At 35.4% G+C, this 15,738-nt stretch overlaps 1 protein-coding gene across 1 annotated transcript in view; it reads right to left on the reverse strand.

Annotated features, from left to right (window-relative positions):
• LOC140162764 (somatomedin-B and thrombospondin type-1 domain-containing protein-like) overlaps positions 1-14,669 on the reverse strand; it is a 28,789-nt gene extending 14,120 nt beyond the window's left edge. Inside the window, exon 1 of the mRNA XM_072186060.1 lies at positions 14,144-14,669. Within this exon, the coding sequence (XP_072042161.1) occupies positions 14,144-14,393 (250 nt within the window). The 5' untranslated portion in view covers positions 14,394-14,669. The remainder of the gene's footprint in view (positions 1-14,143) is intronic.
• Between the last annotated feature and the right edge of the window lie 1,069 nt (positions 14,670-15,738).

Genomic DNA, 15,738 nt, shown 5'->3' on the forward strand with positions numbered 1-15,738 from the left:
GGAGCAGTTTCGGTTTTCATTTCAGTTTGTTACATAATCGCATGACCGCAGAATCAGTTGGTTTGAAGTTACCTTGATCAAAGTATACAAAAGAAGTGTTTAAGTTTCGCAGTGTAATATTCACGAGCAGAGAAATTGAGCAAGTCAATCTACATTTGAAAGCGTGGTGTAGATGTTCAAATAATTCTTGGATTATTTCACTGTGAAAAAATATAGACCACCGAAATATTTCAAAAGATTATAAACGAATAGACAATCGAGTGATATGGATCTATTCTTATGCATATCGCATACGATAAAGCATACAAACAAAAAGCGCTCAACCTCATTGGCTAAACAAATCGCTATCGATCAGCGATGAAGTATAAATTCAGCTTTCGGTGTTAATATAATTGCAGGCAAGATCTACGCCTGCTTTTAATCCCCTGATGTCTGAACAAAAGACATGAATGAGAAACTAAAACTCAGAACTTGAAACGAGGGATTGAAAGAATCTAATTAAACCGGGAAAATACAGAGACAATCGAAGACAAACCCAAGCTACCCAAAGAAGTGTAACCAAAATTACATCATGTCTTTCTCACTTCCGAGAAAATGGGTCTTGACCCGGGGTATTGACCCGGGGTATTGAATATGGGAAGTATGTGATAACCTTAATGCACTTACGAACTACAACACAAAACATATAAAACATTGATAAAACATGAGTGACTTCTTTAAGATCCCCTTTAAAGACACTTCTCGTTGATACCAATTATTCACTTAGATACCCAAGGGGTCACAATTGTCAAGTTTAATTTCATTCTAAACCGGGGACGCCTCCAGCTTTCCTATTCACTAATTCACTACATTGTAAATAACACCACTACGGGGCAAGGTATCTTTTACTGTCATACGAAGTTCAACAGTGGTCACCTTTTAGTAGCCACTATATTTTAAGTGGCGGACAATTACTTTAAAAAGTTTAAATACCTAACAACTACTGACCAGAAATTCAAGTCTAACTAAAAATGGGAATTCACAAAAACCAAATAAGCAACATGAGCAACCAGGCATCTTTATCACAGGTATTATGTTAACATCGGTGATTCACTCTTACATGGTACAGAGTAGTACATTGGCTTAGGAAGATTTTCAACAAGGAGGGGGCTGAAACTTGAAGAATTTTGTTGGGGCACTCTGGGGGTGGCCGAGGGGGATTCCCCCATCGGATTCAGAAAATTGTGCAAATTATAGGTCACAAACACCCATTTTCCCTCTTATTTTATCACAATTTTTTTAACACCTAGGCTTATGGAGGGAGGGGGGTATTCTAGCCCCCGCACCAAAGTTATTGAGGGGGCTGAGCCCCTGCCCCAGCCCCCGGTTCCTAACTATGTAGCACATTCCCGTTTTTTGACAATGACATTAATTTGAGGCGTAATGCTATATTTAAAGCCATATAATTATTATTTTTGTGTTTGCTGGGAGCTAATGTTGCATTTGGACAAAGCAGCCTTTTAATAAACATCAAAATTAATGGGTACCAATCATTTTGATACAGCCTGTACTTTCCTGATGTCAAACTTGATCGTGTTAAATGTTTTTCTTATCAATATTATATAAAACAAAATATAGAAATCATGCTTCTCATAAACATTAACATTACGTTTCTCTTTGCGGCATTAAAGTGTTTTCATGTAATAATTTGCAAAGATGTATTTGTTATTTTACCAAATGAATAGTTGATCTTACTAAAGTAGATTATTTTCTTGATTACTTCAACATCAGAATAAATTCAAGTACAGTTTAATTCTGTCTGTTCGTCTTTCAGATGTCCTCAAGTTCAACACTTTGAAGTTGATGCGACACCAGGATATTAAAATAGTCCACATTACTTCGTATTACAAATGGATATACTAGTATTGGGCATAGATATCTTGGACGGTATGTGTGAATTAACTACAAGCAGTACATTCTGGTAATGCTGACAGACATTGCTGATACCATGAAGGATGAAGCGTCGATTGACTTTTGGAAGAGTTTTCTTTTCTAGAACAAAATGACTGAATGGAAATTTAAATGTTGCTTATATTTGGTGTCGTAGAACCATTTTAACAGACATATACCATTTGGGTGTCACAAGTTCTACTAAACTTATTCGGGACACATTTTCAACATGCTATGAAATAAGTTTGGTCATTCCCATTGGACCGGAGGGGAATCCCTAAATGACTAGCTAGGATGTTAGGGTAGTGTCTATAGGTTCCAAAGGTTTTAAATTAACATAAAAAACAGAAGACCTAATTGACTGGAATGGTATAGTTAAATTCGTATTTCTTCATGTGGACCGGGTATTAAATAATAAAAATTACATAATTTGAAAAAATAAAAATCTTCAAAACCAATTACATTTGCCATTATTTGAAATTGCGTAAAATAGTTATTTTTGCTGTTATGATATTTAAAATAATGTAGACACAAAGTTGCTGTAGAGTTCATCGATAGAGCCATATAGAGTTTGGCGGCAAGCACGCTGTCATTCATTCATGAGTACGTGGATAATCGGAAGAATTTCATAGGTCATTGGGGTCACGATTCAGGTGACATGTTGTTGACTTCATGTCTTGTCCATCTAACATTTCTTACACCAGAAGTAGAAGACATGTTTCTTTTTCTATCCTCCTCTAAGCTCTTTAAAACTCGTAGAAACTCCGATGGAATGGGAAGCCATTGTACCCAAACTCACGAGTAACATCTGTAATGTTTGCATCTGGGACGATTATTTTCATGATTTTGGCGCAAACTTTACAGATATATGTTACTCATGAACTCTCAAATAGATTTACTCTCAAATATTTGAATATATAAATGTACAATGCGTCTGATGATGTTTATACTGACCATGCTGAGGATGTCTAAATTCAGCATCCACTTATGTAGACAAAATTACAGACCTAACAACATTATGACACGTTCGTTTCTTCGTGTTCTTAGTCCTTCCCCGTCTCTTACCAATCAGAACACGCACGGACTGTAGCAAATATGGGTTGTTTTGATGACTATTACCATGATTATGGCTTTCAAAACTAAACTGCTTTTGATGTTGTTTTTGGATTGGAATTTCTTTTTGTATTGATTTATATAATTTGAATACTTCATTCCACATTGAAATTCCATGAAGAGTGAGTAAAAACTATGCTGGAGTGGATCACCACGATCACTGTGATGTTGCCTGAACTGATGCAGGTTTTTTACTTGCCTCTTGATTCCTGGCAATAGTTTAAACATAATTGATATTAAATTTCGGCTGCGAATTCCGATAACATAATATTTTAGACTCATTATTCAATACAAACAGTTGCGCTAGTGTTGCAAGAGCAACCACGTCGGAAATCATGAAGAAATATATACCTGGCGTTTGGTTCGTTTGCAGCTGATTGGCGGAAATGGACATGCTGTAGCATGCTGTAGAGGTTCAATTTTATTTATGAAGCACACTTTATGAAGGAATTGTACAAGAAAATACATGCTTGCAATATCGACCTGCTCCTCCTATACTTCATTTAATTTAATTTTTTGCAATTCCATATACCGTAATAGCTCGTCTACAAGCATAATTATAGAGTGCTTTAGATGAAAGCTAAATTAATCCAGACGCCATCCATCGACAAAATTATAATGTTAATCACGGAGTTCGAGGAAATTAATTGCCGATACAAACATATACAAACAATTACCATATGCATTGTAAGACCAATCTATTGTATTGGCATATTACCGAATGTCTCGTTTTAATTTAGCTTTCATCAAAAACACACTATATGCTTGTAGACGAGGTTTTACGGTATCATACCGAGTTTACCGACACACATACATGTATTGACCATCAACTTGTGCAATGTCAATGTGTCTCGTTGGTTGTTAGATATTGAACAAAATATCGGGTATGATGAATTCCTTTCATTGACTTTGAAAAAGCATTTGATTCGGTTGAGACACTTTTTGCTACGACCATGTTTCATTTGTGTGAAAACTTTTCCTCTTCACCCAGGATATTCCTCAATTTAGAAAAAACAAACTCCTCGGGGTATGCAGATGTTTCATCCTCTCTGAAAATTTACACTGTGTCCGATTACTCCATCTTGTCTCCTCTCTGGAGTACATGTTTCGATAAATAGAAAAGGAACACATTTTAACCAATTATTGATCTTACAACTGGCCCATTCGAATAATGTGATGTATAAATTTGACAAATTTCATATATAGGCCTACCCTCAGTCTCTCGAACTCGTAATTTACTCATAAATTCAAAAGTAAAACAATTTCAATTTTGACATTTTGATAATGAAATTATAATAACTCATTCTGAGCTTCATACAGATTCATGTTCATCGATGTTCATCGGGAACTGCAGTATTCATTTTTATTATACGGGTAATACGCGAATTCTGGGCGTTGCGTTCATATTGTGATGGGTGGTATATTAGAAATGACACTTTGCGAACAAATGTTAATCGCGTGTGAGTTCAACCACAGTGCATGGAGTAAAATGTCATGTCCTATCGAATTTGAGGCATATTCCAGAAAACCCTTTAAAGTTGGTGTTTAATATGTTAATCATAATCCTAACTTATACGAGCCGTAATGACTCAAGGCCAAAATCACCTTTTAACCAAATTCACACGAATGCACAACAATGATACACTGTTTGATTGAGTTAACAAAATGTAAGTCTTAATTGACAGTAAAATGATTGACACATGTACATGAACAATAGTGCACAAACAATATAATCACAACCAAGAAAAATTTAAAACTTTCAACGGAAACTGAAGGCAAATAAATAAATATTTACCTGCTAATATTTTCGGTAACTAACTGTTACCATCCTCAGGCAGTAATGACTGGCTGACTGTCTTCTTCACACTTGGATGATTTTGGTGTTTCTAGAAGACAGTCGTAAATTCTCGAGCAAGTTCCTAAATCGCAAGATAAAGGAGTCCATAGCCATCAGACAGGAAAAACAAGTCAAGCTCAACAGAGACGGGGGCCGGGATCTTCCGAGAATTTACGACTGTCTTCTAGAAACACCAAAATCATCCAAGTGTGAAGAAGACAGTCAGCCAGTCATTACTGCCTGAGGATGGTAACAGTTAGTTACCGAAAATATTAGCAGGTAAATATTTATTTATTTGCCTTCAGTTTCCGTTGAAAGTTTTAAAATTTTCTTGGTTATTTTAACTACCGGAACGTATGAGCCTACATAGCAATATAATCACACTTTTTTCAATACGGCAGTCTTCTTCTTGGTTGATCATAGAGTTCTGTTGTAATGTTCTGCATGGACGGCTTCCTTGTTCACTTGCGAAGTATCACTGCTCAGCGAAGTCCACTGAATACATGCATTTATATATCCTTTGCGTATAAAATCCTCGCGCAGAAATGGTGCTACTTTCTCCAAATACTTAAATCCGGCCGCACAGATGACACTTTTTCCAACTATGATGCTTCTTTCGCCAATCACTCTCTTTCTCCAGGAAACAGGCTTCTTTCTGCACTGATACTTTTTATTGACAGATGTGTTGTTTTATAAACCAGATTCCAGCAAGTCCAAAGAAAAACTTTATTCCTTTGGGGAGGAGGAATACCTTCATAAAATCTCTTTCGTTGCTGTATCAAAATAGCACATTATTGGCTATGCAAACTGATGGTTCAAATGTATACCTCTTTTTGAAGCACAACGACGACCAACACACGTACATAGAGAGTCTACAATCTCTCTTCATATTCTGCCAATAGCGTTCACCTTTTATACGCACAATCTATTAACAGACCATTCTGTCACATTCAGCTTCCTGAGGGATTCCCAAAATGATGTCATATTCACTTTACAATCTTGGGGATTTCCACAATTGTGCAACACAATGGATATTCTGGAATAGTTTTTCAAGATTATTTTAATAAAGATTATTAAAATAACTCTGATTGAGTTTGTTTACTGTAACCAACGGGGTTTCCCCCAAAACATGTAATAATACACAAACGTTTGGTTTCCCCTTTCTATTATTTTTGACATAGCTTTTAGATATAAACAATAATAAATAATCAAATTAAATTACTCAGGGCACATCACACTAACACCCACCTTAAAAAAGTAACTAACCCTAAAACGGATTTGGTGGTTTAAAAGCGTACTAACTTGATATGATTTATTAACTAATCGGTATTTTGACTTTCATTATACAATAATAATATGACTGAATACAATAATCATTAATTTGTTTTATTTACCAAATCTAGATTTAAGCCTCAAGTACAAAACTTGTTATTTGTTTGTTTTTACTCTCAAATATCTGAATATAATGCTCCCTGCGCCTGATGATGTTTTACCGCGTATGCTGAGGATGTCTATAATCGTCATCTACCTTTGTAGACACAATTACAGGTAAACAACATTCTGACACGTTCGTTTCTTAGTCCTCACTGTCTCTTACCAACCAAAACACGCACGAACTATAGCAATATGGTTTGTTCTGACGACTATTATCATGAGTATGGCTGTCATCACTGAACTACTTTTGATGTTGATGTTGTTTTTGGATCGGAATTTCTTGTTTGTATTGATATTACTTTCTTCATTCCACACTGAAATTAACCACGAAGAGTGATTGAAAAGTATGCTGCTGTATTACTGTTGCAGTGTTCCCTGCACTGTAAATCTAAGTGTTTAGGGTTTCTGTAACACCTTTTAAACACTGCTAGGCGTTTATTCTTTGCACAGTAAAGATATAGGACTCTTTAACACCAAAGTAAACACCTAAACACAAAGAGTAAACACATGAGAGTATTTAGATTCTAAACATTCAATGTGTTTACTTTCATATTGTTCAGAGAGTGAATGCGCATGTGTTTACTTTGTAAACATTTGGTGCGTTTACTTTCTAAACAATTTTGAAAGTAAACACGTTGAATGTTTAAAATCTAAATACTCTCATGTGTTTACTCTTGGTGTGTATGTGTTTACTTCGATGTTTGGGTGTATAGGTGTCCTATACCTGTGTAAAGAAAAATTAAACGCCTAGCAGTGTTTAAAAGTGAACAGAAACCCTAAACACTTGGATTTACAGTGTGAACTGATTGCAGTCCTTATACATGCATCCTGATTCCTGTCAATGGTTAAAACATGTCTATTTGATATTCAATGTCGGCTGCGAGTTCCGATAACATATATATATTCAAGACTTATTCAATTCAAACATACCAATATTGCGTTAGTGTTGCTGGCAGCAACCAAGTCAGAAATTAGTAAGAAATGTATAGCAGTGTTACTGTGTTGTGAATATTCCGTATTGGACATACTCACAGACATAATGAAGTTGATTTCATTGAATTTAAAAAAGCATTTGATTCTGTTGAGGATACTTAAAATGTTATTTTTTATTAAATCAAATATTAGGTTAGATAAGCATATTTCTGAAAGAAAAATCATAGGTGACGAAAAGAGAATATATCATTTCTTTAAATTGACATGTCACTCAAGAATATACCTTTAAAGTTTGTGTTTAATCCTACTCCTAATTCTAATTCCAACCATAATATTATAGCTGAAAAGAAAAAGTTGCTTTCATTGGTTTTGAAAAAGCATTTGATTCTCTTGCCTTGAAGATGGCATGTTGTATTGAACCACGCCATGGTTAAGGTTTCGATAAGCACATTCGGAAACAAACATCATTGGTGACGAAAAGTATAATCGTATATCTTTACTTTGTTCTTTACAATAGTACAAGACTACACAATCTTATCAAATTGAAGATCTTTGCGTTGGGGGACTCTTGTCTTGTCATGCTTGTGTTACCTCTTCACCCAGGATATCCCTCAATTTGAAAAACCTCCTCAGGGCAATGCAGATGTTTCATCTTCTCTAAAAATTTACACAATGTGTCCGACTACTCCAGTCTCCTCCCTAGAGTACATCTTTTGATAAAATAGCAAAGGACCGATCGGGTTTAACTTCATTATTTATTTTGATGAACTTGAACGTTGGTTGGGTCGCGTCAAACAAACCGGAACGTAAATTGACAAGGTGAGAACCCCATAACAGCTGCTGGGAACATGAGGACGCTTTAATGTCGGGAGGCTCTTCACCTGCCCCCTTTTCATGTCAATTCATTCATAGTTTACATGATATTTGAAATCAAAATCAATGAGTTTGGCTAAGGGCAGGACCTCTAAGCTCTAGGCTCAATGTTATCAAATCCAAAGTAGTTTCGAAAGTCAGAGACCGAATTCTAGCAATGCAATGATCTATGCATAATATAAAAGCAGAATGTGAAATTTTGATGAAACCTATAATACACACAGAGCTCTTGTTTCTTAAGGAGTCAGTGAACGCCATTAGCTACCATTGTGGAATAATAATGAGGATTACATTGGCCAATATTGAGTTTTATTTGAATATTCTGTCATTCAGCAATTGTTGCATAATACCGTAAAGATTCGCCTAATAGCTCCCTATTTGTACGTGATATTTACCCTAATGTAAAGGACTCCATGTGCGCCATTACGCGAATCATTACGGTATTCGATAATGAATTGGTTTTCATTACATTTTCAGCATAGGCCCTACTACTCTAAATTGAGATAATCGTTTTCACAATTTTAAAGGCTTTGTAGCACATATATTTTGAATGTTTCAATTTGACATTCCATCTTCAATAGCTGCGTAACATGGTACATGCACCTGTTACAAGCTCTCGATTAATAACGGTTTTAACAGCAACATACACGATATTACCGTAATACTATGATTTTGAATCTTCTGTAGGCGTTAATCTTGTTACCATAGTTAATGTTAGGTCGGTCATGTTAAAGATCAAGTACGTTTTCGTATGAGCATAATTTCTTGTTTTTTCGACTTCTACCCCCAGCCCCCTAACCCTAGTTCTAAACATTCTTAAACTGGGTCAATATCTGCTTTTTAACACAACTTCTTTTAACGCCCCCTATCCTGTAACACACCTGGCATTGATTTCTTTGCATTTCAATATATTTGTGTCATAATTCTGTAGAAATATTTTCTCGTATTCAAAATAGGCTAAAAAACCACCGAGAGTAACATTCAATTGAAAGAAAATCTGGAATATAAACATTAAATTTAGATTTCTCTCAAAATAAAATGCTTTAATTAATGCTTTCCCACTGTATTAATTACAGACACTTGGTCTACTTTATGCCAACATATGGATTTAATACTTATTGTACATAGCACCCTAACCTAATTAGACATACCTAAGCTGCAAAGTACATTGGTGATTATACAATTGTTGTTTGTGAACCGATTAATGCTATTTGCCGACGATTATGATATTCGGACAAATGGACACAATCTCATTCTAAGCTCATGCAACCGCGATGCAAATAAGGTCCAGAATACTGTTGTGTTTAATATTGGAAAAGACGATGCACGAAGAGATGCAAAACGTTGATTCCAGAATTTTGTTTTAAAATAACCTGCTAATAAGCTAATAGAAAGAACAAAGTAGCCGGTGAATTCAATTTTTTTGTTGATAAAGTGAAATATTTTTTTAAATAGCCAAGATAGTTGCAATTGTAGCTCCGGTGAGACAATACTTTCCGAATACACTTACAATACAAATACATAAGCTTGCAAAGTATGAACCAGATTTAGTTTGTATACACTATATAAAATCATGAAGTAAAAATTCAATTACCAAATGCGTAAGATCAAGGAACAAATAACTTTAAGGGATCTAGAATGAGCGCTTATGGCGTTTCGACAGTATTTTTTGTTGGACATGAGAGCACCTCAGACGTATCGAATTGCATTCTGAATACGAAGCATGTCTTTCTGATATCAAATAATTTTCATTTTTTGAAATTCACGATATAATACAAATTTTATGACAAATTATTAAAATTTGATATTTTCAAATTTTGATATTATACAGTCCTCGAAATAAATTTTATAAATCTAATGATATATTCTTAAAGTGTATGTAGCTGGGAGGAAAAGCCGACGATCAATTGAAAATTTTGATCTTTTATATTGAAGATATGGATTTTTTTCCCAAAAAGACCCTATTTTTTGGTTGGTATTTTGGGGAAAAATCCATATCTTCAATACGAAAGGTCAAAATTTTCAATTGATCGTCGGCTTTTCATCCTACCTACATACACTTTAAATATAAATCATCAGATTTAAAAAGTTTACTTCAAGTACTGTTAAATATCAAAAATATCAATTTTTAATGATTTGCCATAAAATGTGTATTACATTGCGAATTTCTAAAAATCTAAATTATTTGATATCAGAAGGACATTCTTCGTATTAAGAATGCAATTCGATATGTCTGATGTGCTCTAATGTCCCACAATAAATACTGTCCAAACGTTCATACCCCTTCCTTAAGTGACTGAAAAACAGTGCACATCCAGTACCACCTAATACATAAATCGAACGCATCTGAACCTGCTAATGGCAGAAAATCGAATACAATATGCTGTCTTCTCAGTCTGATTTTTATATTCTTTCAGGAAAGAAATTGCTTATCACCAGGAAAAATTTGAGATCTATTTGACTGTTTATAATTTTCATGTCACCTAAGTGTACTATTCCAAATATATGAGAAATTGGTCAACAGCATGTGTAAATTAATGAATGGCACTATCATAATTAGGTTAATTAATCCAGCAATTGATTGTTGGTATTGGCTATCGGATGAGAAGATGGTAAGAAACGATTTTGAATTATAGACTGAAGACAAAATATTAGCTGCACGTTTCCAGAGCTGTTTTTCGTCAGTTCGTCAAAAATGTATCTCATTTGAGACTCATGGCATGTGTATGTTGAATTATTGCTTTACATATCACGCAACAACACTGTACGTGCAATATAGCTACCATTTGTTGTTTTTTAGGTTAGCAACTATTTTAAACTGTTGCTGCGATTTGGTAGTTCACATCAGCATCTTGCGAATGGTAGTGCAATGAGCTTCGCGGCAAAAATTGCATTGATCAATTCATAGCGAGTGTGTAGAAGAATTCAAATATAGGTCATGTGCTTCTTGACTTATGTTGCAAAGAGGGCTGAAACAACAACACTTTTGTAAAACTTACATAACTCATTAACAACAATAAATCAAGCAAGTTTTCAAAGTATATGATTTGTAGAATGAACTTTTGCAAAACATCAAAGTGTTATATTTCAATAATATATTGATTTAGATAATGAAAATCACATTTTCACCCCGGATTTTCACTCTGTTGTATAGCTATTGAAATGCCATGTCCACTTGATGTTGATATCTTTATTTATAAACAAACCAGGTACAAACAAACAATTTGTAAACATGATAGCCTGCAACATATTGCAGAACACCTGGCAATGTGCCACGTGATCAGAATAAACGATGCAATGTGGGGAGGAAGCCAAGATTTCCTGCTATACCAACTGTTGCAGAATTCCACTCAGGACTCTGGTACCAGGAAAGATGCAAGACCTGGATGCGGCCGGAAAATGTCATCTTCAAGGATGGTGTTCATGAAGGTATTCGTCAACATATACATGTAAGCCTACTTTAGCTCCTACTTGAAACATAATACAAATTTGCTTGCAGCTTGCCCTTTAACTTCAAGCCATGGCGGTAGACCGCCAGACTTTGGGTGGCAGTCCGAAATTCTCCTTCGCCGTTTCTAAAATATTATTGCCTTTGCTAAAAAAATAAAATAATCCTGTTCTGACGTTCTCTAAGTCTATCATTATTTTGAAACTTGCTGCGTGGCCAATACTACTATATACGTCATACCAATGGATGATGCGTGAGGAGGTATCATCGCGTGTAATATTACGTGACATTTTCAACATTTCACCATTGAAATGTCACCTATCGATGCCATCGTCAACGCAATGACTGGTCAATGGTATTGTCAGTGATTAAAGCTATATACGTGACAAATTGTCACGCACCTGACGTACGTAGAGTCGTAGACCAAAGATACTCAATATGTATTACATCACGTTATTTTTTGAAAAAATATATATTAATCCTGTTTGCCAAATGAAACAGAGCTAAATCCTAATCCTTTAGCATGTTTAGCTAGTTCTTACTGGCAATAAAAGTCAAATTATAATATTTGGCAAATTTTTGGAAATAGACTATAGACACTTACATAATGCCATAGCTGCTTCGCCGTGCACATTCTTACATGGTTTGTTTGCTAGCTTTTGCCTATTTCAAATATTCAGAACATTATTTCATGATCGCGAGCAAACAAAGATCGCTAAAGTATTCACGATTTTAGTCCTCAACTAAACAGAACTTCCTTTCATTATCTTTGATCAAATAAATATTCCATCCAAATATCACACAGTATACTGTAGAAAATTTAAAGGCAACATTCATGACATTTGGATCAACTTTAAATGACTGTGATTTACAGTGTTATACTTTAGACCAATTACGTGGACTAGATCCAATACTGTATTTTGATGTTGCAGTCTTGAAACTAATGCATGGGTACCAATGATTTTGATGCACACTACACTCTTAGAAAAGGAAGTTTCTCTTAGGCATATTATAGGAGAACAGAGAACCTTTGAAGGTTCTTAGGAGGAACCATAAAGGAGCTGAGGATGGACACTCTGAGGAACTCTTTTGGTTCTTTGAATGTCATTTAGAACCTTTTTTGGTTCTCCAAATGTTTCTTAATTTTTGAGAACCTTTAAAGGCTTGAATAGGGAGGGTCGTTTTAGAACCTTCTTCCGAGGTTCGTCACCGTTCGTGAAAATTTAAGAACCTTTTAGTAGAACCAATAAAGGTGCATGAGTTTTAGAGAACAACAAATGTCTTCAATCGGCCATAAGAACCTTTTATGGTTCTTTCTTAAAATGGTTCTCCTGACAAAAAGGTTCCTTTGGAACTTTCTTTTCTAAGAGTGCATTTTACATAGGCTTAAACCTATATACAAAATATATTTGATGGTCCAAATGGGAAAGCAGTACCTTCTACATACATGTTCATAGAGTAAATAGTTCCGTCAATGCGTGGGTTTTAATGAATGTCTCACATCTAGGCCTATGTATTATTTGGAATGATAACATAGTTATGTGAAATTGACCAGGTATGATGCGTTCCCATAACATTGAAACGTTTGTTTTGTGTACTATTATAAATGTAAAAAAATATATTGCATTCTCATTGTTCTCCTCTTTACGAAACAAAACACATATTTCAAGAACTTGCTGGATCTGGTAAGATAATGTTTTAAAGTATCAACTCTCGGAATAGTGGACTTAAAACAAAAACAAATACACAAACCTTCACACACACCACACGTACCCACAACTCAGCCCACTCCAACACTGAACCTCCACACACACTGAACCTCCACACACACCCCATGTGCCCCAGACCGCCCACACCCACACTCCAGCACTGTAGGCTACATACGCACAAAGTTGCACAACATCTATTCTAACTCTATGGCTTGCACACTATTCACACACCCATGCACCTATATTATACCCCTCTCTACACCGTACCCCCCTTTTACGCGATCATACAGGCACGTAAATTTACGTGCGAAACTCGAACGCGCGTTCACACAACTTAACGGCCATACATATATAATGATACACCATCACTCATCGCCCATCGAAAACACGTATGAACTCAAATTTGAACGAAATCGTCCCTGACATGGCAAACTTGTGATTTGTTTTGATATTTTTTATCGGTAGCTTTGTTTTACAAAAATATTGACATTCGTGTGCCTCTTGAAATGTCGATCATGATCTGCGTTAACATCAATGTTGTTTTAAACTCTTGAAAAGCAAATATCCAACATAGCTCAACATTTCCACACATTAAAGAGTTATTACAATAACGCTCAGCTCGACTTTCAGTCTAAAAAGTGATCTATTGATTGTATTAACCTATTTGGTGAAGAAACAAATATTTCCACATTTTTGGTTTTTGTTGATTGTAATCTGTCCCATCCCATGTTATCATGGTTATGAATCAGAGATAAATGGATAATTTTAAATATCAATATGATACACTACGTTGATTTTTTCTTTGCCCAAACACAGATGATTGTCATCAGATGAAAATATTTCGATAAGTTTTTATTTTGTACTTACTCGGACATGCTGCTCGGTAATCTGAGCAGCAATCTTCATTTTCTACACATGCTGAATCGCAATAACATTGTGAATAAAAACGTTGTCCCTGCACATATCCGTCAGTTCTACAAGATAAGTCTTTGCCTTGACAACATAAAGTGTCTCCATACGGTCCACCATCACGACATCCTCCAAAAACTCCACTCACTAGAAAGGTTAACATCACCAAGGAGACCACCTCCATCAATGCTTCCTGGTATATCTTCATCTTTAAATTTTAAAGTAAAGCAAAAGGTATTTGAGAAATACACTGCTAGTATTATCCAATCAAATCCAGCGATATAGCCTATAAATCCAAAGGAAAGATATGAAAATACTTCTGTAGATCCTAGCTCATAGAATTATTCCACTGATTTTCGTCAGAATTTGAAATCTGAAAAGTTGTCAATGGATGTTTTATCAGTCTCCATAGCATTCGTTGGACAGATATGGCATGCACACAGTCAACTTCGAGTCGGGTATAAAATGTGTTGGCATACACTCACTGTGGCCAGAGTAAATATCATGAATATGAGACTGGTAAAAAGTCTTGATGCTTATTGGTTGGCTGAATACGGGTCCTAAAAGAGGTTGGCGGTAATTCAGCGAGCGCTTCTTAAATATCCGAGATGACAGCTTGTTGTAACTTCGACTTCACTGGACCGAAATATAATGCCTTTAAGTTGAAAGTTAATTCAACATGGCATAAATAGAAATGCTACTCTTTAAAGTAGAACTACAGGGCCCGCTACAGGGCTATTTTAAGAACTTGAAAAGAATACTGTTTAGAACTGTAGAATATGTTAATGGACAGAATTGAATTTGTGGTGCAGGAGAATTTGATAGTTTTTAATAGTATTGGAGTATTGGTTACCTGAAGAATTTACACGGGGATGAGGATGGTGTGTATATCATGTACATTTCTAATAAACTAATAAGTTTTGGTTTAGTCTAAAAAGTTAATGTGCTCAACTTATGTACACGATACATGCCTCATGCAAAAGCAGTTGTTCAGGTACATTCATAAGCATGTTCATTTTACAATGACATATGACTAAAACTAATATAGCATGTTCATTTATTAAAAGAATAATTTAAAAAAGATTTGAAAGAGATTGAGAAAGCGAGGAAGGGTATGGAGGGAGAGGAGGGAGAGGGGGAGGGAGAGACGGAGACAGAGGGAGATTAGGAGAGAAGAGGCAGGAGAGGGGAGCAATGTGAGGGTAAACATGGAAAAGGAGAGAATAGTCTCCGACGTAGAAGTATAGTAAGCTGAAAAGCCTGTTTAAAGTTCTATATATATTATGTGCCTAATTTGAATTAAGGCGGGATGGAGGGGGCATGACTAGCGGAGTTTGCACTAAAATATTGAGACAAATATAGCTGACACACAAGGGGTGTTATTTTTGCCTGATGCGTATTTGATTTTTTTCGAGAAATTGCCCGACACTCTTGTTTTGAAAATATTATTGGCCTAAACGCAAGACGTATGGAAATATATAGGCCTATGTGATATACTTACTTCCTTGACTCATTGCCTATAAGATTATTAATAATATTAAGAAGTACACTGG

The sequence above is a fragment of the Amphiura filiformis genome, chromosome 1 (genome assembly GCF_039555335.1).
Source record: "Amphiura filiformis chromosome 1, Afil_fr2py, whole genome shotgun sequence".
NCBI classification, from domain to species: domain Eukaryota; kingdom Metazoa; phylum Echinodermata; class Ophiuroidea; order Amphilepidida; family Amphiuridae; genus Amphiura; species Amphiura filiformis.